This window comes from Talpa occidentalis, unplaced genomic scaffold (genome assembly GCF_014898055.3).
Source record: "Talpa occidentalis isolate TD23 unplaced genomic scaffold, MPIMG_talOcc4v2.1 talOcc4.2, whole genome shotgun sequence".
Lineage (NCBI taxonomy): Eukaryota > Metazoa > Chordata > Mammalia > Eulipotyphla > Talpidae > Talpa > Talpa occidentalis.
Genome location: NW_023602073.1, coordinates 46,891,817 through 46,915,528, shown reverse-complemented (window position 1 = coordinate 46,915,528; position 23,712 = coordinate 46,891,817). Strand labels below are relative to the sequence as shown.

Below are 23,712 nucleotides of genomic sequence, written 5' to 3'. Positions count from 1 at the left end.
TCAGGACCCAACCCCTGATCCACACTTACCTTCACCCTGAGTGTAGCTGATTGCTTGTCCCCCTGTGGGAAGAAACCTCATGTGAGACAAGGGAGGAGTCAGCCATGGAGTCCTAAAGGAATCCCCAAGTCTGGGTCACAGGGGAGTTTCTAGAACTGTGACTAAAGACCCAGGTCAAGACTGGGATATATGAAGAATGGATATGAAATGGAATTGGAGTCTTTCCTTAGCAGGGTCTTCCCCTGTGACATTTCCTGGGAAACAGATCCCCATCACCACAGTTATAAGGTGAACAATTGGTGATTCATTTTCATAAGTGCTTTACAAAGAGTGAGTGTTCGCAATCAGCTCCAGACTGGGCAACACAGGCGTGTAGATCATACTCCCTACTAACCAGGAAGGGGAAGTTCTTCCTGGGACATGAAAGTCCCTAGTGGACAAGACCCCCCACTCCCTTCCCTACCTGAGCGCTTCCTCCACCACCTCACAGCTGCAGCCACCGCAGCTCCAGTGAGCACAGCTCCAAGGAGAACCAGGCCAGCAATGAGGCCTCCGGTGGAGTCAGTGGAGTTGGTAGGGACGGTGGGCTGAGGAGGGGGCACTGGAATGGAAGGGAAGGGGAGACTCTGAGCCCCAGGCCTCCATCTGATGCTCTGAAGATCTCCAGAAGGGCTACTGATGCCCCTGAGAAGCTCTGTACCCACGTTCCCTCCTTACCCCATCTCAGGACTCGGGACTCTAGTAGCCCCTCATGTTGCACGTGGCATGTGTATCTCTGCTCCTCTCCAGAAGGCACCACCACAGCCGCCCACTTCTGGAAAGTTCCATCCCCACCAGGCCTGGTCTTCACCAGCTCCGTGGCCTGGGTCAGATTCTCCCCATCTCGCAGCCAGGTCAGGGTGATGTCCGCAGGGTAGAAGCCCAGGGCCCAGCACCTCAGGGTGACCTCATGCTCAGAGGTGGGGTGGTGGGTCATGTGTGTCTTTGGGGGATCTGAAGAGAAGGGACAAAAAATTTCACACTTTCGGTTTTTCCTTCCTGGACACTGAAGCAGCCTCAAAGACCATCCTCAGAATGGACATGACAATTGGTTTGGAGGGAGGAAGCACAAAGCCCAGAAACCAGCCTGGTCTGGAGAATCTGGATAATTGGGTGAGAGCCCAGAGTAGGAGGATGCAGGTCTCTAAGGAGAACACAGACTTTTGCTCCTGACCTGGGTGGAGGGTGAATGACACAGAAAGGCAGGACCTTCTCAGACCAAAAACAAGACCTTGAAAGAGAAACTCATGGTTCCCAGGATGGCTGCCGGGTCACAAGGATCCAGGGAGAGTTATTTCAGGATGGCCTCCCTCCCTCAGGAGAGACTGGATTCCTTAATCGTCCAGAAAAGTGGTGTCTTCTGGGCGAGTCTCTCTCTAGCACAGAACATGAAACCCAGGGGGACTCTCCCTCTCTGCCCAGAAAGCAGGTGCTGTTCTGCCCATTATTCCATGTTCCCTGTGAGGCGCCAGGAGAGGGGAGCTCCGAGGCCTTGTGGCCCCTCTTACCTGTGCGCTGCAGCACCTCCTTCCCCAAAATCAGGAATCTGAGGAGCCACTGGAAGCACCTGCCCTGTATAGTGTTCCTGACGCGCTCGGCCCTCCCCTGCGCCTCCCACTCGCGCTGGGTGATCTGAGCCACCGAGTCCGCGGGGGTCCAGGAGCGCAGGTCCTCGCTCAGGGAGATGAAATCCGCGCCGTCGTAGGCGAACTTTTCATACCCGCCGCGGAGACGCAGGTCTGGCCCCACTTCACAGCCACACATTTTCTGTACAGCGTGAGACCCTGCGCCCCGCCCAGCTGTCAGTCGGGAGGTCTTCCCCCTATCACAACCCCCAACCCTGAATAAACCTAAACTTGAATGAAAGGGGCGGCAGGACAGTCCCTTCCCGGGGGAGGGTCCTGGCAGATCCACCAGCCTCGAGGGGTCAATAAACCCTGAGACTCGGGACACCCCGGCTTAGGGTGGGAATGGGGGTGTGACCTGACACTGGCCCCGGTCCGCGAAGCTCACCGTCCTCGCTCTGGTTGTAGCGGCCGCGCAGGTCCTTCAGGAGAGCTTCGAACCACTGAGCGTTGTACCTTTGGGTCTGAGTCTCCTCGTCCAGGTCCTCCTGCCCCACCCGCTCCACCCAGGGCACCCGCGTCACCACACTCTGACCCGGGGAGTCGCTGTCGAACCGCCCGAACTGCGTGTCGTCCACGTAGCCCACGGCGATGAAGCGGGGCTCCCCGGGGCCGGGCCGGGACATCGCGGTGGAGAAATACCTCAGGGAGTGGGAGCCTGGGGGCGGAAGGGAGACCCGGGCTGACCCTCCTCTCAGCGCTGGCCCAGGCCCAGGGAGATGGGCCTGGAGGGGGGAAGGGGCGGGGCCGTGAGAGTGAAAAGGGGGGGGCCAAGAAGGCCCAGACTCAGGGGACCAGAGCACTCAGGGGAGGCGGGAGGGACAGAAGGGCCAGAACACAACGGGCCTGAAGGGGAACAAGAGGTTGGGGGGAGATGAGCCTTTCCTGGGGTCCTGCACCCGCAGGGGGCTCCTTGCTCCTCCCTCCTGGAGCAACAGTGTCCAGCTGGACACGCACTCACCCGCCCGGGTCTCCATCAGGGCCAGGGGCCCCCAGAGCAGCAGCAGGAGGGTGAGGGGCATCACACCCCATCCAGGGGCCTGGGGAGAAGGAGTCCAGGAGGGTCCTTGGAGACTGTGTAACTGGAGCAGGATGATGCTGATTGTCTTCCCTGGAAACCCCCAGGAAATGGGGAGAGAGAATGGGGGTGAGTGTGGGGTCATCAAGGCTGCACCACCCCACAGAGCCTGTGAGAGGGAGACATGATGCTGTGACAGTGTGACATCCACAGACAGGGGAGGCTCCAAATTCCCTTCCCCTCCTTAGGGAGAAGTGGATTTGGGCTGGGAGAAGCAGCAGCCTGGAGGAGTGAAGAAACGTAGTATTTTCAGATAATTATGAATATTCCATTTGATATTTGAAGCTAGTTTTCAGATAATTGTGAATATTGTTACTAAATTAAAACTTTACAGGTGGTAGTTTCTCAAAGGTTATTTGCAAAGTGAAACTGTTAGGGGGAAAGGAAAAATAGCATGGAATATTTCCCATTCTGTTACATTTCCATAGGCCTCTCTTGCATATTGGTTGGAATTTGTGCTAATGTAAGTTTTTTTAAGGTGATACATTGTTTCACTAAGTTACATAGATCGTCAGTGTTAATTACACTGGAATCAAATGATCAAAAAAAGTTTTATTTTTTAATTACAAATCCCAAAATAAAAATTCATATTGTAAATTGTCAAGTAGGGATGCCCTCAATTTTTCATAATTCTGGTTTGATCTGAGAGCTTATATTTTATCAGGTAAAATTACTGTCAGTTGCCAATTGTTGATTTTCTACAAGAAACAGACATTCAACCTCTCCTGCCACTTCCCTTCTTCTCTTGATGACTATCTCTATATTCCTCCCATGGCCCACAGAAGTAAACAAGATAGTTTGCTACAATGTAACAAATGCAGGTGCCCATCAGCAGGGCAAACCTAATGGTGGGAGTGCAGAAAAGCCTGAATAACCATTTACCCTACAACTTCTGTGCCCTCACACAGGGTGCTGGGAGAGGGACTGTCCCATGCTCTACAGAGGGAGGCGCAGCCCAACCCACAGGCCAGACTGCAGGACAAACAGACCATAAGCTGCCTCTGACTGGGAAGACCCCAGTGTAAGAGGAAAAGACCTTCTCTAAAGGAGCCCAGAGGTGAGACAGGCTCCCCCACGTACTATCTCTAAGGACAAGCCTCAGTGGCCCAATAAATAACAAAGAGAGAGACACCTTCCTGGTGGATACAGGGGGCACTTGCTCAGCCTTGCTCTGATTTTCCACCCCAACCTACTGGTCAGCTGTCCTCTCACTGGCATCAATGCCAACCCAAGCCAGGCTGCTTGACAGTGCCTGCCCTGCTCACTACAAGGCTGATGTTATACACTGAGGGTTGGTCTTGCCTTCCTGTCCCACTCACTGGGGCATGACCACATAACCACATTCCAAGCCAGCCTCCAATCAGTCGTCTGCACAGCCAGCATCCACATCAGGCAGAAACGGCCTCTGCAGCCACAGTGAGGATGGACAATAAGGGCAGAGATGCCTACAAGACCCCTCTCCCCATGTGGACACTGCAGACACAGGGGTAAGGTCACCCCAAGCCCCATTAGAGCTGCTCTTCTATCCGAGGGGGCGAGAGGCCCACAGAACTCCCCCCCCCCCTCCTGAGACCTACTTCTCTCTTGGGGAGGAGAAGTCACACTTTCCCCTTTGCCTCCAGAGTTGCCCTGAGCAGCAAAGGTGTCTGTGTGTCTTGTAAGATGGTGATTGTAGTGGCAGGATGGCCACAGTGCTGGTTCATCTATGATCCGAGCAGACCGGGATAAAGGAGGATCCTGGAGCCCTCGGTGGCTTTCTCAGGCTTTTATTGAGCTTTACTTGTAGTGCAGCAACCAGGTACATAGTAGGCAGGAGTGCCGGGAGGACAGAAGGCCAGGAGGCCTCCAAGCCCCCAGCGAGTCTCCACTCTGGGCTTCTCTGGCAATCTTTCTCCCCTTCTCTCTCCTGCCTCTCTCCTGCTTCTGCTTCTGCTGGGGAAATACCTCAATACTGCAGTCAAGGCCCACAGAAGTAAACAGTACAACCATAATAATGTAACAAATGCAGGGCCTGCCTGGTGGCTCAGTGGTTGAGTGCTGGGCTGCGACAGCCTCTGCAGCACCTGGGCGAGGGTCCCACATGGTGCGCAGACCTCTCCTGCCACCCGCTGCTCCCCTCAGCAGTGTATTTTGTCTCTCTGCCTGCTCTGCTCCCCGCTCTGGCTCTGGTGAATTCTCTCACCCCCCTTGCTTCTGACTGTACCCAGTACTTATATAAATAAATTAATTAATTAAAAAAAATAATGTAACAAATGCAAGTGCCCCATCAGGCAGGGCAATCCTAATCCCAGGAGGGCAGAAAAGCCTGAAAACCATTTACCCTACAGTGATAAATTATTTCAATAATACTTATGAATAATAATGGCATGGGCCTCCCTGGTGGGGCAGGGGTTCAAGGCTATCTCAGGGCTATCAAGCAATCGCCAGCCACTGCAATACGAGTTCAATCCCCAGCCAGGGAGCTGACCCACACGGCACAGCAGACCTCTCCTGTCTCATCCGCTGCTCCCCTCAGCAGTGTATTTCATTAGATCTGCCTGTTCTGCTCTCAACTCTGTCTCTGATGAATCATCTCACCCCCTGCACCTCTGGCCTACACCCCAGTTCTTGTATGCATAAATAAATAAAAATAAATCTTTAAAAAATAATTATAACAGAGGTGGGGCCAAGATGGCAACAGGGAAACACTGCGACTAAGTCCTCCCATAAAAAAGAGTTAATAGAGAGGAAAAGTGGCAGGTCCCTGTGAGAACTGGGACACAGGAGATAAACAGGCGACTCTGTTCAATTGCTGAAAGAGGAAAGTTGTCATAAAAGAGGACACGGAAAAGAGAGGAAAGCTCAGAACCCTGCTACCTTCCCCCACCCACAACTCCGGTCCACTCCAACCAACAGAAAGAAAAAAAAAAAACAATGAGAACAAAGTACACATCAAGCGGGACTGTGAGTGGAAAGGAACTATTGCAGTCACAGCACCCCATGAATGGGAACTGTGGAGAACCCTGCGGGAATCATCGCGAAGGTGAGCGAATGGTTCCGGATGCTATTCCAGAAAAACAAGGACTCCGCAGAGACCTACAATACTCCAAGGCTAGCTGGTAAGCTTGTGCAGAAAAGTGGCACGCTTGAAAAGCATATGTGGATCACAGCTGCCCAGGTACCCCCGCCCGCGACCTAGGTTTGTGGGGAGACATGCGGGAGCCCTCACTGAGGTGAATGTCCCTCACTGAGTAATCAGAAACCAGGCACCCTGACATGGGAGCAGGGGTGCAAAAGGCACCATATCTGCGACACTGGGCTACAGCCCACGTCCTGTATCTGAGGGCTTCAGAACTGAGACCTGGGGCACTAAATTCGGGGCATGGGATCCCCCAAGCACTCCCACGCCACTGAGGTGCTCCACACCACCCCTAGTCTGTTTCCCAGACCCACGGGGAAAAAACAGCTCTGGAAGAACACTAGGAAAGATCTCTGGCGCCACCTAGTGACCAGAACAAAATCACCAACATCCTGATAGTTGGAAACCAGGGATCCCAAAAACACCCTCAGGCTCTGAGAGAGGGTGGACCACGCAAATGGGGGTAACAAGGGAAATAAGGCGTGGAGCAAGACCCCATTCTGGAACTAAGATCCAGGCACAGGATCTGGGGCGTGGGACTTGCCATAGCAGTGGACACTGCACAGGGTGACAGCCAGCGTTTTGGATCTGATATCCCTGGAACTGAGACCTAGAGTGCAGAATTCAGGGCTCAGGATCTATATAGCTGTGGGCACAGCACCGGGTGAACATGGGGCAGACACAGCACCCAGCATGAATAAGAGCCTCTGTGTTGAGGTGCTCCCCTCCGCCCCCCAACCCTCCGTTTCTCAGAGAACCACTGGGAAAAAGTACAGGTCAGCAAGTATGGGTCTCTGGCGCCACCTCGTGACCAGAACAAAATCACCAACTAGCTGATTCCCTGATGGAACTGAGTAAATACAGAGGGAGGGAACTGTAAGGAACAGTGCCCAGAAACACAGCATCAACACCTTGTGGAGTTTTAGTCTACCAATGCCGGTCTCAGTCTGGTAAACAGTTTCCGACACCCCTAAAGGAGCATTCCAAAGAGATACCTGCCAACACCAGTGGCACAATGTCCCAGTGCATAGAACTAATTATAAAGCAAACAAGAGGGAGAAGAAAAAATACAAATAACCAAGCAAGCCTGTAGGAGAAGGACACACCACAAAAAGAAAATGCAGTCACCAGAGCTCAACAATGACATGGAAGAATTTCTCGGCCTATCAGATGGAGAAATAATGATCATCATGCTTAAAAAGCAGAAAGAAAATGAAAAGGAAAAAAATGATTGGAGACAAATAATCACTGAACTGAAGAATGAAATTGAGACCTTAAGAAAAGAAACACAAGAGATTAAAAGATTACTAGAGGAGATAAAGAACTCTGGGTAAAGCAATGAAAACACAATTGATGAAATGGAAGAATGGATCAGTACTATCGAAGATACAGAAATAAAAAGAGCCAAAAGAAAAAAGGACAGAGTAGTGCAAATGAAGCAGTATGAGGAGACTCTTAGACAATTATCAGACTCCATGAAGAGAGGAAATGTAAGAGTTATAGGCATTCCAGAAGATGAGGAGTGAGACAAAGGATCTGAGAAATTTTTCAAGGAGATAACTGAAGAAAACTTCCCAAGCATGAAAAGGAGATGAATATAGACATACAAGAAGCGAGAAGAACTCCCTATTACCACAATGAAAAGAAAACTACAGTAAGACACCTAATAGGAAAGCTTGCAAGAGTCCAAGACAAAGAAAAAATAATGAAACTGGCATGGGGGAAGAAACAGATAACTTATAAGGGAAAACCAATCAGGTTAACTTCAGACTTCTCCAAAGAAACATTAAGGGCAAGAAGAGAATGGAGTAACATATTCAGCAAACTTCAACACAGCAATGCCAACCAAGAATACTTTACCCTGCAAAGCTCACCTTCCTCTACGAAGAAAAAATATGGACCTTCTCAGACAAACAGAAACTCCAGAAATTCATTACAACTAGACCTGCACTCCAAAAAATTCTACAAGAAGTCCTAAAGCCAAAACCAACAGAGGAATGAACAAGAAGAACAGAATAAAGCAAGGAATAAAATCACAAAAAAGACAAACAAAATGGCAAATACAGATGCCAACATATCAATATTAACTCTAAATGTAAATGGATTAAACTCATCAATAGAAAGACAGAGTAGCAGGCTGGATTAAAAAACAACACTCCGGGCCTCCCCAGTGGCACAGCGGTTGAGCGATGGGTAGCAAAGCTGCCCACAGCCTCTGCAGTGCTGGTTCGATCCCTGGCCACCAGGCAAGGGTCCCACATGGTGCGCAGACCTCTCCTGCCGCCCGCTGTTCCCCTCAGCAGTGTACTTCGTCAGTCTGCCTATTCTGCATCCTGCTCTGGCTCTGGTGAATTCTCTACCAGAGCTTCTGACTGTACCCAGTGCTTGTATAAACAAATTAATAAATCTTTAAAAAAAAAACCCAAGCTTCTGCTGTCTCCAGGAAACACATTTAACCACAAAAGATAAACACAGACTGAAAGTAAAAGGTTGGAAAACAATCCTATAAGCAAATGGACCAAAAAAGAAGGCAGGAATAGCCATACTTCTATCAGATGAAATAGACTTCAAATTAAAAAAGGTAAAAGGAGGCATAGACAGACGCTACATTATGATCAAGGGGACAACACAGCAGGAAGATATAACACTCATCAACATATACTCACCAAATGAAGGGGCACCAAAATACATTAGACAATTATCAGCTCTGAAAACAGACATTGAAGAAAATACATATATAGTGGGAGACTTCGACACCCCACTCTCACCAATGGACAGATAAACGAGACAAAAAACAAACAAAGACACTGGAACCCCAAATAAAGACACAGAACTCATGGACTTAACAGACATCTATAGGACACTGCACCCAAAAAAATCCGAGTACACTTTTTTCTCAACTGAATCGATCACATATGGGGCCACAAGACAAACATCAACAGATACATGAAGATCAAAATCATTCCAACTATCTTCTCCAATCATAAAGGCATCAAGCTAGAAATAAATCATGAAAGGAAAACAGGAACCCTCCCACTTCATGGAGATTGAAAGCCACACTACTGGAAGACAACTGGACTAATAGGGAGATCAAAGAAATTAAAAAGTACTTTGAGCTGAAGAACAAGGAGGACACCACTTTCCAGAATGTATGAGATGCAGCAAAAGCAGTAATAAGAGGAAAATATATGGCAATACAGGCTCACATCAACAAACAAGAAAAAACTCAAAGAAACAACCTCACATCTCAAAGAGCTAGAAAACAACCCTAAAGCCAGTAGAAGAAAGGAAATAATAAAAATCAAAGCAGAAATAAATGAATTAGAAATTAAAAAAACAATCCAAAAGATCAATGAAACCAAAAGTTGGTTCTTTGAAAAAATAAACAAAATAGACAAAACTCTAGCCAGGCTCTCAAAGAAAAAAGGGAGAAAACACATATAAATAGGATTATAAATGAAAGAGGAGAAATCACAACAGACTCAGTAGAAATCAAAAGAATAACCAGAGATTACTATGAATACTTATATGCAAACAAAATCAACAACCTAGAAGAAATAGACAAATTCTTAGAATGATACAATCATCCAAAGCTGGACAAAGAAGAAATAGAACAACTAAACAGACCAATTAGAAGCTGCAAAATTGAGGCAGTAATCAAAGCACTCCCCAAAAACAAAAGTCCAGGCCCAGACAGCTTCACAAATGAATTCTACCAAATGTTCAGAAGTGAATTATTACCTATCCTACACAAACTCTTTCAAAAATTGAAAAAGAAGAATTACTACCAAATAAGTTCTACAAAGCCAACATGACACTAATACCAAAGCCAAACAAAGACAGCACAAAAAAAAAAAATTACAGGCCAATCTCTCTAATGAACACTGATGCAAAAATCCTTGCCAACAGAATCCAACAATGCATCAAAGGGATAGTACACCACAATCAAGTGGGATTCATCCCAGGGGCACAAGGATGGTTCAACATATGAAAATTAATCAGAGTAATCTAACATATCAACAAAAAGAAAAATAAAAACCACATGATCAAATCAATAGATGCTGAGAAAGCATTCGACAAAGTCCAACATCCATTTATGATGAAGGACCTCAAAATTCTCAGGATAGAAGGAATGTATCTTAAAATGATAAAGTGATATATGACAAACCCACTGCCTCTCAATGGTGAAAAGCTAAAGGCCTTTCCTTGAAGATCAGGAACAAGACAAGGTTGTCCTCTCTCACCACTGCTCTTCAATATAATACTGGAGGTCCTACTCAGGGCAATAAGACAAGAGAAAGACATACAAAGAATCCATTAGGGAAAGAAGAAGTAAAACTATCACTATTTGCAGGTGATATGATAATATACATAGAGAACCCTAAAAAATCCACAGAATAACTACTCAAAATAATCAACCAGTTCAGTAAAGTAGCAGGATACAAAATCAACACACAAAAATCAGTAGTCTTCCTATACACAAACATTCGGAAAAAGAAAGCAAGAAAACCATCCCTTTTATAATTGAAAAAAAAATCAAATATTTGGGAATAAACCTAACAAAAGAAGTGAAAGACCTATGCAAAGAAAATTATAAAACAACATTAAAAGAAATTGAAGAAGACACAAAGAAATGCAAAGACATCCCCTGCTCATGGATTGGAAGAATTAACATTATTAAAATGGCAATCCTCCCAAAAGCAATATACAGATTCAATGCTATTCCAATAAAAATCACAATGACATTCTTCAAAGAAATAGAACAAATACTGATGAAATTCATATGGAACCACAAAAAAACACGAATAGCCAAAGCCATGCTGATGAAAACAAAGGAGAAAGTAGATTGATCACACTTTCAAACTTCAAGCTATACTACAAAGCCATAATAATTAAAACAGTTTGGTATTGGAACAAAAACAGACACACAGACCAATGGAACTGAATAGAGAGCCCAGAAATAAAGCCACATTTATATGAACAACTTTGACAAAGGAGCAAAGAATATGCAATGGAACATGGACAGTTTGTTCAATGAATGGTGCTGGGAAAACTGGACCTCCACATGCAAAAAAAAATGAAACTAGACTGCTACATCTCACCGTGCACAAAAATCAACTCAAAATGGATAAAAGAACTGGACATAAGACCTGAAACCATGAAGAAAATATATAGAAGAAAATACTGGTAAAAAACTGAAAGACATACATCTCAGAAAGAGAGATGTTTAAAGACTCATCGCCCAAAGCAGTGATAGTGAAGGCAAAGATAAAAACCTGGGAAGACATCAAACTGAAAAGCTTCTGCACCACAAAAGAGACATGAACTAAAACAGAGAGACACCCCACTGACTGGGAAAAAATCTTGGCATTCCATTCAACTGATAAGGTACTGACCACAAAGATATACAAAGAACTCACACGACTCAACAAAAACAAAATAAGCAATCCAGTCAAGAAATGGGCAGAAGAACTCAACAGACATTTCTCTGAAGAGGAAATCAAATGGCCAACAGGCACATGAAAAAGTGTTCAACATTCCTAATAATCAGGGAAATGCAAATCAAAACCAGACGGAGATACCATCTTACACAAGTAAGAATGACACATATCAAAAAAAACAAGCAACAAGAAATGCTGGTGAGGATGTGGTGAAAAAGGAACTCTCCTACATTGCTAGTGGGAGCTGGTCCAGCCACTGTGGAAAGCTGTCTGCAGGTTCCTCAGTCTACTAAAAATGGAGCTACCATATGACCCGGCAATTCCACTCCTAGGGATCTACCCAAAGGACACAAAAACAGTGATTGAAAAGAGCACCTGTACACCTATGTTTATTGCAGCACTATTTACAATAGGTAAAACCTGGAAACAACCCAAATGTCCAAAAATAGATGAGTGGATCAAGAAGATGTGGTATATATACACAATGGAACATTATTCAGCAATCAAAGATAAACTCATGCCATTTGCAGCAACATGGATGTAGCTGAAAGGGATTATGCTCAGTGAAATAAGCCAGAAGGAAAAAGAAAAATGTTAGATGGTTTCACTTATAACAGGAATATAGGGGAACCAAATAAGACATCAGTGTAAAAAATAATAACAGTACAAAACACAACAAGAAAAACCAGACAATTATAAACCAGAGATATCCTGCAGGGCAGGAGGAGGGAGAAGGATCAGAGGGAGGGAGGGAGGAGCACAGGGGACTATGGTGACGGTGCACAGGTGCATTGGGGAAGGAAATTCTATGGAGACTCAACCTGAGGGGGTGGGGGGAAGCAAATATTGTTTAAAAATTTAAAAATTTAAATTTTTTTTAAAAGAATAAAAAATAAATAAATAAATAAAAATAATTGTAACAATGGCATATCCCAGGTGCCAGAGGAGAAACTGAGGCACAGATCGCTGACATGATCTGTTGAGTCTACCCAAGAGTAGGCCTTGGGGCTCCTGTTTACATCAGTGACGCTCTGACCTCAGTCTTGTCTCTAGCTGAGGGAAAGGTCCAGGAGGGAAACACCTCACTCACAGCTCTGGGTCCCCACAGATGGGAACTATGGGAGTCTCTCTACTGAGTCACGTGCTGCTCCCTAAAGCCTGGACAGCAGGCCCCTGTGCTGGGGGAAGGCTACTCCTCAGACACTGGCTAGGAAGATGGGGAGACTCCTGGAAAAGAGAGCAGAGGATGGAAATGGGGACTTTAGGGGACAGAGGGTGCAGTGGGAGCTAGAGAGGACCGGGCAGGGAAGGGGCAGCATAAGGGACACTGTGGGGGGAAGGTCTGTGTGGGTGACACAGGCTCTCACTGGGGGGCTGGGAGTCTGTCTCCCCTCGGGGGATGCAGCAGTGCTGGCCTGTGACTGCCCAGGGAACTGTGCACATCCAGGGCCTTGCCCGTCTTTGTAGGGCTGGTGTCACCCACACACACGCACATGCTGGTGTTGGAGAGGACTGTAACGGGGGTACCCAGGGGAGGATCCAGGTTCCCTGTCCCACCCAAGGAGGGTGGAGCTGAGCAGGGAGGAGAAGCAGCTGAGAAGGAGAGTGAAGAAAGGAAAGAGCCAAGAGGAGACCTGGGGGAGGCACGTGGAGCAGAGACATGTGAAGAAGCTGCATGTGCTTCTTGGTCTTGGACTGGGTGACACAGACATAAGTGAGAGACCCCCGGGGAGGTGACAATGGCTGCTGTTATCGTGATTTTTCTCTTTTCCTTCCAGACTTGCCTGTCTCTGACCCTTTTCTATGGGTCACCACAGGAAGCTGCTTTCGACTGTGACAGGCCTTAGGGCCCTGCTCTGGGCCAACCCTGTTTGGCTGAACATTTACCCATGAGGAGATGAGTAAATTTGGGAGCTTGTTTTGGAAATTTATTTTTTCCCTTTTCTTTTTTGCACACTAATTGTATTTAAGTTCCTTTCCATTACAGGTCTTGATGCTGCGGGTGGGGGCAGATGGTTAAGGGGTGTCCTCCTCCTGTTACAGAACATCCCCCCTCAGTTCCCCAATGCTGGGATGTCAGGGAGATTCAGGGAGCCAAGCAGAGGCAGAGCAAAGCCTGGGCCGCCCTGGAGGACCAGTCCTGGGGGCTGATTCTGGGGCCCCAGGCCCCCACTCCCTGCAGGCGGGTCAGAGCCAGCCCTCCTCAGAGCTCCAGGCTGCTGACAGTCCCTCTGTGCCGTGACCCTGCAGACACTGCTCTGGAGATCACGTGAAGAAAAATAAATGAACAGCAACATTAAATGGAATCTAAAAACAGCAAAAATAATTTTTTTAATCAACTTTATTTTGAAGGACACTTCCAGGAGACATAAAATTCTCGCTGACACCTCAATTCTATTAGGACCTTGACTGTCACTCCAGCTGCTCTGGCCTCCCCTGTTTCTTGTGAGAAAACAGCCACTGATCACTTTATTGCCTGAATTTTCTAGTGATTTGAAGCACTAGGGGTGGAGAGGGCCACAAAGAGGCCACAGGGCAGGAGGCCGGATGGAAGGAACAGCCACCCCCTGCCCAGGCTCTCAGACCAGGGAGTCGCCAAAAGGCCCCAAACGGCCAAAAGGCCCGAAACCAAAACCAAGAGCTACAGACCAACAAAGGAGAGTACCTGGTAAGGGTACAGGTCACTGTCTGTGGGTCTCACCCGCACACACAATTACAAGAAACCTCAGGTTCCAGGAACAACAACCATGGAGTTTATCTACAAACAGGGGAAACAAAGCGTTCACTGTACCCACAAGCGGCTGCTCCCTCACCCAGGTAGCATCAGTGATGGTCACCACTGGTGACCAGGGGTGCTGGACAGCACCGGCCAGTAGTGATGGCCACGACGGGTCCCAAAGAGGCGATGTCAGAGACGCCCAGTGTTAAAGACTCTTTGTGAGTGGTTGGGTTACACCAGCACCAAACAGCTCTTTGAGGTACCAGGCCCAGGGCCCTTGAGGCTCCTCACAGGCAATGTCAGGGACAGGACCAAGGCTCAGTCTGTGACAGATTCTTTCAGCTTCTCTCCCTCCTCGGAGGGCGGCTGCTGGATACTTCTTTTCTTCTTTCTTCAGAGGCTGAAACCGTCTTTTCTCTGGAGGTTGGCGTCATCTCTCCTTCTCTGGGAGCTTGGGTCAGGATGGGGTTGTGGTCTCCTTTCTTTCAGAGGGCTCCTTAGCTCCCTCCAACCCTGGCTTTTATCCTCTTTCACCTACAAGTCTGATGGGACCATTTAGCACCAATCAGGTGACACCTGATGGCCCATTACAAATGGCAGTGACTGAGCTCTGAGGAGCAACTGCCACAACTGCCTGTGGTGGAGCAGCAGATGGAAAACACCACTGTCCTGCCGCTTCTAGTAACGGTTTGTAACAAATCACTCCAAACCACAAAGATGTGGCATCTGGCACAGTCTCTGTGGGGAGGCATGAGGAAGGGCCTCACTCAGAGGCTCCAGCTCTGGGTCCCACGAGGCTGCAATGGGGACGAGATGTTGGTGGATCTGAACGGCCGTGATCAGCGTGGAAGGACCTGCCTCAGAGCTCATGCATGTGGCTCCTGGAGAAAACCCTCAGGTCCTTGTCCTGTGGGCATCCCCTTAGCTGAGTGCCCACCGTGTGCAGGGAGTCACCCCAGAGAGGGACCGGGGGGAACCCAGGCGGGAAGTCTCAGCCCCTGTGAGCCTGACTCTGTGACGTGGCGCGTCCCTTCTGTTTCATTCTCCTCACGAGGAAGAGCCAGCAAGTCAGACACACTCACGGGGAGAACTGTCTCCCCTCCTGTGTATCACAGAATTGGTGGAAAATTGAAAACCAACACAGTAGACCGTTTGGACACTAATTATTCCCATTCCACTCACATGAAAAATAAATTGCCTCCCACCCCAGACCCCTAAAAGTCTCTTCCATCACAGAAGCAGCGTGACATCAGCATCTCATCACGTGACTCAGGACCACGCAGATAGGCGCCTTGAGAGCATCTGTGCTTTGAAGCCGTCTGTGCTCAGCTACTCGTGGGCTGAGGCAGTTTCCTGCCCCACAAGCCCTCGATGTGGATACAGTGGAGGACAGCCAGAGTACAACTTGTAGACCCATTTTTTAATATATTTTAAAGCATATTTATTGAGATATAACTTATGACCTTAAGTCACTTGTTGAAGGCTCACCTCTCATGTCCTTTTGGTAAGCACAGAGCAGGGCAACCATCCCATACTCTACCTTGAGAACATCTCCATCACCACAACAACCTTGTTTCCTCTAAGTGGGCCCATGGGCACCACCCCCACTTTCCCTCCCCCAACCCTGGGCAGCTGGAGTCCACTCTCTGCCTCTGGGGACAAGCCAGGGAACTTCTCTCTAAATGGCAGGACATCCCAGGTGACTCTGTGACGAAGACCTGCAGCAGGCATTTCGGGTCCCCTAGCCTAATGAATGCTATTGCCCAGGAACATATTCCACAGGTGAAGGGTCACCCTGTGGGCTGGGGTGACTGTAGGACTGGGAACCCCTCTCAGGCTGTGAGCAGAGCAGGACCTGGTTCAACTCCCAAGTGAAAGGGGCCCAGACTGGGGGTGGCAGGAGAGACTAGTCTGTGTCTCCAGGTGAGAGAGGAGGGGCTCAGGCCAATCTGGGGCAGCACAGGTGAGAAGTGGCTCTTTGGAGGTACAGGGGGCTCCTGAGGACAGCACAGTCCTGCCCTGTCCTTCCCAGGCCTCATCAGGTCAAGGGCGCTGACTGAGGAGCAGACTGGGGGAAAATTTTTATTCTTTTTTTAAATTGAAGTAACAATTTACGCACTGCATAGCTGTTAGGTGTACAGCTTCTCCCCTGATAACTGTAAATTTCTCACACACCCACTACTAAAAGCCCAATCATAATCCTCCACCAAGCTATTCTCTCCACCCATTTCTCCTCCGGTGACTGCCATTTTGTTCCTTTTTGATTGCTTTTTCCCCCTTCATATTCCGCAAATGAGTACAATTCTTTGGTATCTGTCTTTCTTAATTTGACTTAGCATAATTCCCTCAAATTCTATCTATAGTGTTGAAAATGAAAAAAATTAATCTTTTTAAATATCTGAATACTATTCCATTGTGTGTATCATATACACCACACTTTGTTAATCCATTCATCTGTTCCGGACTTGGGTTGTTTCTATTGTTGGCTATTGTAAATAGTCCTACAGTGCAAACAGGGGCCATGTCTTGTTTTGAATAATTGTTTTCATATTCTTCAGGTAAATATCCAGAAGTGAAAATACTGGATCATTTTGTAATTCTATTTTATACTTTTTGCAAATCCACCATATTGTTTTCCAAAATGGCCACACCAGTTATTAAATACATTGCACAAGAGTTGTTTATTCCCTATTCCTCACCAAAATTTATTATTTCTTGACTTTTTGATAATAGACACTCTAATTGGTGTGAACTGAAATCTCGCTCATTGATTTTCAAATGTTGAACCATCCTTGTGTAGCTGAGATAAATCCTACTCAGTCATGATGTGTGATCCTTTTTTTTTAAGATTTATTTGTTTATGTATACAAGAATTGGGGTACAAGCCAGAGGTGTTGGGGGTAAGTGGATTTACCAGAGACAGAGTAGGGAGCAGAACAGGTAGATGGATTGAAAATCAATGAGAAAGGGCCTCCCCAGTGGCGCAGCAGTTGAGCACTGTGTTGCGAAGCTGCCCACAGCCTCTGCAGTGCGGGTTCGATCCCGGCTGCTCGCCGGCCACCGGAGGAGGGTCCCACATGGCGCCCAGACCTCTCCTGCCGCCCGCTGCTCCCCTCAGCAGTATGCTTTGTTCCTTCTGCCTGCTCTGCTCCCCGCCCTGGCTCTGGTGAATTCTCTCACCCTCCCACGCTTCTGACTGTACCCAGTGCTTGTATAAATAAAAAAAAACAAATCTTTAAAAAAAAAAAAAGAAATTACCTCTTTAAAAAAAAAAAAAAGAAAAGAAAATCAATGAGAAAGATTTCAGTTCACACCAGTAAATTTTGGTGAGGAATAGGGAATATAGAACCCTCGTGCAATGTATTGAATAACTGGTGTGGCCATTTTGGAAAACAATATGGTGGGTTTGCAAAAAATATAAAATAGAATTACAAAATAGTTTCCCAACAAAACACCCAGTTTTCCTTCTCCTCATGGGTAAATACCCAGCTACACAGGGTTGCCCCAAAGTGGGCCACTGCAGCCTGAAATTTGCCACAAGTCTCCAGCACCTTCTGGTGGACACCCACACAAGCCGATGAAAAGGGCCAGGCCAGTCTGGGGCAAAAGGAGCAAAATGAAAGCACAAACCACGGTCAAGGCTGGTGTCCCCACGGGTCTCTCCCAAGTGTCTCCTTCCCCATCCTCCAAGTCCCTGGGGCAAGACCAGTGCTGAGAAGCAAGGGGGGCTTCCCCTTATGCCTCTCTCTGTGTCATCCCTGCGTCTCTCTCCAGGTGCTCTCTCCCCCACACGCCTGTGTCTCACTGCGGATGATCCTAAAGGGCCCTGACATAGGGGGATTTCTGTCCAGAGAGGACATGTGACCCCACATCTTACTCAGAGAAAAGGCAAAACCTTTCCAACATCCTCAACGTCTGCATAATGTCGAAGCACAGCCCCCGTCTCAGTGATCCCTGCTCCAGCCATAGCCTCTGACACACAGACATCCCCGTCCTGGGGCGTCTGGGCTGGAGGTTGCCCTGCCTAGACAGAGCTTCCGCAGACACCCTGTGGGCATGGAGTGTCCATCAGGTCTTTTCTCAAAGGCGCCGTCCTAGTGAGGCCCACCTGTCCATGCTAGTTACTTAGCAGTACTGAGTTCCTCACAGGTATGTAGGAAATGTATATGATATTAAGTCTCTGATTTTTCTTGTTTTTCATCAATCTATCTAGTGCTTGCCTAAGAAAGAAACTTGGTTAATGGGATTATTACAATTATCAACTCTGGAATTAATTTAAAATTCCAGTCCTAAGAAAAACTAGCAACTACAATTGGTATCTCTCTCTTAAATTTGTTCTTTTGCAATCGAAACAGATAAACTCATGCAATTTGCAGCAACATGGATAGAATTGGAAGGGATCATGCTCAGAGAAATAAGCCAGAGAGAAAAAGAAAAACACCAGATAGTCTTACTCATAGCAGGAATTTAGAAAACCTAAATAAGGAACCAGGAAAAAGACTAATTGCAATAAACTAAAAATCAAAATCAACAAGCAACTATAGACCAGATACACACTACGTGGGGGCAGGGAAGGAGAAGAGGGATTAGGGTCAGAAAAAGGGGTTGGGAATTGTATGGGAAATATAACCAAAATGAAAATGCATACCTTACACAAAAAATGAAAAATGATATAAGAATTATATAAAATAAAATTATTTATAAAAATAAAAATAATAAAAGGTATAAAAGATAAAAAAAATGTGTTCTTTTGTCATTATTTAAATGGTGGCCAAGTTTCATATAAAACTAAGGTTTTCCTAAGTTTAACAATGAGAATTTGTTAAATAAAATCACTTTCTCTAAAAGCATTGAGCTTTCAGGTTTACTTTTTGCTTATTATAAGAAAACTAAAATTTGATGTCATCTCACCTAAAAAAATTAAACCAATTAAAACATGTGTTTATTTATGAGTTATCCAATGTAACAGGGTGGTCCCCAGGAAAAGGGGAAGTTCCAGGTTCCCTGTCCCACCCAAGGGAGGGTGGAGCTGAGCAGGAAGGAGAAGAAGCTGGAGAGGAGACTGGAGAAGGAAGGAAGCAGGATAGAGTCAGAAGGAGACCTGGAGGAGGCACATGGAGCCGAGAGACATGTGAAGAAACTGCGCTTGCCCTTTGGTCGTGGACTGGGAGACAAGATGTGGGTGAGAAACCCGTGGGGAGGTGACAATGGCAGCTTTACCTTGATTTTGCTTTTCCTCCCAGACTTGTCTGGTAGTTTCTGATCTTTTTCTGTGGGTCCCCACTGGAAGGTGCTTTAGACTTGTGGCAGGCTTTTGGCCTTGCTCTGGGCCAATCCTGTTTGGGTGGACTATTTACCCATGAGGGGATGGGTAACTCTGGGTGCTTGATTTAAAAACTATATTCTTTGTATTTTCTGTATTTTTCTCTAATTGTATTAAAGTTCCTTTCCATTAAAGGTCTTCTATGTTTTGTCCTGATGCAGTGGATGGCAGAACCTATTTAGAGCAGGCAGGTTTGGGGATTCTTGGGGGCCCCTCTCCCTGCCCTGTAACCTCAGTACAAAGGAATGATAGCATAACAGCTCTTACAATGTCTTACAATCTAAAAATTCAAAACTGGGATGTCATAACTCTAAATGTAAATAAAGTGAGTTGTGTTAAGGAATGAATTTGAAATGGATATGGTGAAGTATTGGAAACATTGAGTGTTAAAATAAAATGGCTAGCTTTAAAATGAAATGGTATAAAAATAGCAAGGCAAAAGAAAGTGTTAAAGGTCTGAGAGAGGTCTCTGAAAAAACATTAGGTGCTCAAAATCTTTTCCCATCAGCATTGCTAAGCCTCGTCAAAGAAATAGCTCTATTCTTAAAAATCCGTATCATTCTAAGTAATTAACTATTTTATAAAAATATGTAAATTTGTTAATCCTATGGCAATATCCTTGAGACCAAAAATTCTAAAATATTAAAGTCTTTAGACATCCTGCAGGGGAGGAAGAGAGAGAGGGATCAGAGGGAGGGTGGGAGGAGCACAGGGGGCTGAGGTGATGGTGCAAGGGTGCACTGGGGAAGGAAACTCTATGGGGACTACACCTGGAGGGGGATGCAAATATTGTTTAAAAATGAACAAAGATGTAAAAAATAATATATACATATATACAAAAAAATAAAATAAATAAATTCAATAAAAAGAATATTAGTATTTGTTCTAAAATGACTCCTAATGTTAGGGGGAAAGGATTTCCTGAGCTAATTCCATGCAGGCTTTGTGGACTCCACCCCCACTCCAGACCAAAGCCATCAGGACATTGGGAAAGACAAATCCTGTCACCACCAAAGGGAGGTTGCTGGACCTGACGTGGAGTTAAGCAGCCAGGTTGGTATAAAACCAGCCATGTGGGCCTTGGGGGTCTCTCTCTTGGCTTCAGGGCTCTTGGCTCTTCATCAGCTCTCAGAGCCACTGGGATTCCATTGGGATTCCAGGTAGGATGCATTCATGAGTTCATCTCCCTCTTTTTTCCCCTGAGTTATTCATTTCTTCATTTTCCCTTTCCTTTGTAAATAAACCTTTTATTAACCTTTTGTGTGTGCCTGCAGTTGGGTATTTAAAAATCCCATTTAAGCGCACGAGTGAGGACCCACAGTCAGGCAACCTGTTTTACATCGGGGTTGCCCTATAACACTAAGACAGCCAATAAAAGTGTTTTCTTTGTAAAAACAAATTGGGTCAATCTGGGAATATTGATAAAAATACATAACACATTAAATTTAAGTCTTCCTGAGTATTTCCTCTATGGGGACAGGACATCGTAACCAAATTCCAAACTAACAGTCCATTGGCTCTTCTAGCCACTGCTACAAAAAGTGGAAATAATACAGAAGCCCAGGTCTGAAAGGTAATGATATTTGACATACACCTTGCATTCATGTCTCTAAAGACATCTGTTCTGCATTATTTCAAGCCTTGGCCCAAACAGGGTAAACTGTTAAACATGTTTAAAAAACATAATCCATTATCAGTTTTCATTTGTGATTATCAGTTTTCATTTCATCTGCAATGGCAGATAAAAGGTTTTTTAACTGATAATGGGGGGCCTCCCTGGTGGCCCAAGGGGTTAAGACACAGCCTATAAAGCTATCTGCAGCCACTGCAGCACAAGTTTGAGCCCTGGCCAAGGAGCTACCCACATGGCGCAACAGACCTCTCCTGACTCTCCCACTTCTCCCCTCTGCAGTGTATTTCAGCCAGTCTGCCTGTTTATTTCCCCACTGTGTCTCTGGTGAATCCTCTCGCTCCCAAAATTCCGGCCTGGACCCAGTTCTTGTATACATAAATAAATAAATCTTAAAAAAAAAAAAAAACTAAACTAATAATGGACCTGCTTACATCTCCAAAGCCTTTAACTCTTTCCTGCTAATGTGGAATATTCAACATGTGCCTGGCGTCCCTTCTCACCCTGCAGGACAAACTACAGTTAAATGAGCCAACAGGCTTCTTAAAACACAACTTGCAAAACAAAAAAGGGGACTCCAGAGAGCAAGTTGCCCCCACGGGAACAAATATATAAAGCCCTATCTACTTTAAACTTCCTAAATCGCAACCCCTCCGCCCTAACAGCTGCTGCAGGCATCTCACTCCCGCTGAGTCTGCCTGAGACCCCGGTTTGCACCGACCCCGCTGCCAGGGCCAGACTGGCCGGGCCTGTCCCATCACTGACCCGGGATGGGGGCGCTGCTGTCTGTCCCCGCGGGCACGGGCTGTGCGCCCTGACCAGGAGTTGGGTCCACCAGGGGTGAACCCCGCTCCGGAGACTCACCCCAGCCCCGGTTCCCGCGTCTCCCCACAGCCCCAGGTCGCGGGCGGGGACTTGGGCAGCCACACCCGCCGGTGCTTCCCGCGCTCCCGGTCTCCGCGGGTCCCCGCCTTGCTCTGATGCGCTGAGTCTTTTATTACCCAGGGCCCGACGCTCACCACCTAGGCGGTTTGGGTGGGGACCCCTACGATTCCTGGCCGCAGGGCGTGGCGCCTGCAGCAGTTCCTTTCTACTCAGCATCCTGCCGGGCCCTAATTTGTTTTTGCTTTTTTTTCTCCTTTGTGTAGGTGGAGGGAGCCGGCGTCATGGGTGGGACAGGGGCGCAGGTTCTGCTGCTCCCCTCTTCGCATCTTGTTACTGCAATTTCCCTCTCCGGGCAGTTTGCCGCGTCGCCAGTTTATCTTACGTGTCCGGGTTCTCGCAGGGACCAGCGGCTTTTTTTCCTTATTAATTGTTTTTATGGGAGAGCGCACTCCTAGCGTTTCTTCAGGGCCACGTTGATCTCCAGACTGTTCCCGATTCAAACACTTGCCTTCACACCCGCCTGCCAGGAGGGGGCAGAAAAGGAGGAAGGTGCATCTTGTGGCTCAGTGGTGCATCCACTGCACCGACCTGGGCTGATCTGAAAAAGTTAAGCAGTAAAGCAGAAAAGACGTGAAGGTCACGGGGACTCCTGAGACCCCAGAAAATCTGTTCCTCTCAATGTTAGCTTGATCCCCATAAAATCTAAAGTCCTTAAGGTAATGATATGGAATTGCAGGTTCTCAGGCCCAGTCTTCCACCAGGAATGATCCCAGGCTGCAGGGGCAGCGCTGAGGTCCAGCCACTAGACCCCCAAGGGCCTTTGTCTCATGAAGCCGTAGCTGGAATTTCGCTATCGCTCAGGCAAGCAAATAAGAAGAGGCAGATTTGTTTACAGAAAGAGTAGGGTAAATGGTTTTCAGGCTTTTCTGCCCTCCCACCATTAGGATTGCCCTGCCTGATGGGGCACCTGCTTACATTGGGGCACCTGCAGTTTACATTGTTGTAAGCTGTCTTGTTTACTTCTGTGGACCCTGGCAGCGGTATTGAGATAGTCACCAAAAGAAGCATAGGCACGAGAGAGGCACGAGACAGAAGGGGCGAAAGAAGCCAGAGAAACCCAGAGTGAAGACTTGAGGGGTCAGGGCCTTTGAGGCCTCTTGGCCCCCTGGCACTCCTGCCTGCCGTGTGCCTGGTTGCTGCAATGCATGTAAAGCTCAATAAAAGCCTGAGAAAGCCACCAGAGCCTCCAAGACTCTCCTTTACCCGTCTGCCAGATCATAGATAACCTGCTCAGTGCCCATCCTGGCACTACAGAAAGAAAAGGTTTATTGAGGAGAAAAGGAACAGAAATAAAGTGGGAGTCCCAGCGGTGGAACCAGGCCAGGGAGGGGCAAGGAAGCCCAGTGGGTCGTGCCTCAGGGAATATAGATCTTTCCCTGATTACTCTAAAGCCCCACCAGGCTCTTTGTGATTGGTTAGTTCTCAGTGTCTCACTCACTGCCTGAATGTCTCTGTGCCCAGAACTGAGTGTCTGTGTCCCAGCCCTTCTCTTTTTTCTTTATTGTCCTTGTCCAGGAATGTCCTGTTGCCCCTAGTCCTGGGGTGTTTGATTATCCTCTTTGGAATTTGTGGCCCTTATCTCTGGAGCCTTCCTTAACCCTCCTGAAGTCCCTGCACTGCCTTGAGGCTGCCTAATCATCCCTAACTTGCCCTGGGACTCATTCCCCCTCTGGATGGAGCCCCTAACTGCCTTCAACTCCAGGGTTGAAGGCTCCTTCCCCAGGGAATCAACCCTAAACTCTTCATCCCTAGGATGTGCAGGAAGAGGGACAGGAGGAGAGACCCCCAGGGTCA

General features: G+C 47.2%; 1 protein-coding gene across 1 annotated transcript; it reads right to left on the bottom strand.

Moving 5' to 3' along the window:
- Nucleotides 1-21,850, bottom strand: LOC119252187 (patr class I histocompatibility antigen, A-126 alpha chain-like). The gene is made up of 7 exons (XM_037519386.2): nt 21,838-21,850; nt 2,626-2,775; nt 2,053-2,322; nt 1,548-1,823; nt 718-993; nt 464-601; nt 1-62 (listed from the first exon to the last, which is right to left on the bottom strand). Exons 2-7 carry the CDS (start codon nt 2,684-2,686, stop codon nt 1-3), a joined length of 1,083 nt encoding a protein of 360 aa, XP_037375283.1. The 5' UTR covers nt 2,687-2,775; nt 21,838-21,850.
- Between the last annotated feature and the right edge of the window lie 1,862 nt (nt 21,851-23,712).

Coding starts and splice junctions, on each gene's coding strand:
- LOC119252187 (XM_037519386.2), bottom strand. CDS start 2,686: ATGCCCCTCACCCTCCTGCTGCTGCTCTGGGGGCCCCTGGCCCTGATG. Junction 994..1,547: donor GGAGGTGCTGCAGCGCACAG/GTAAGAGGGGCC, acceptor CCTTCTCTTCAG/ATCCCCCAAAGACACACATG. Junction 63..463: donor GTGGTGGAGGAAGCGCTCAG/GTAGGGAAGGGA, acceptor TTCTTCCCACAG/GGGGACAAGCAATCAGCTAC.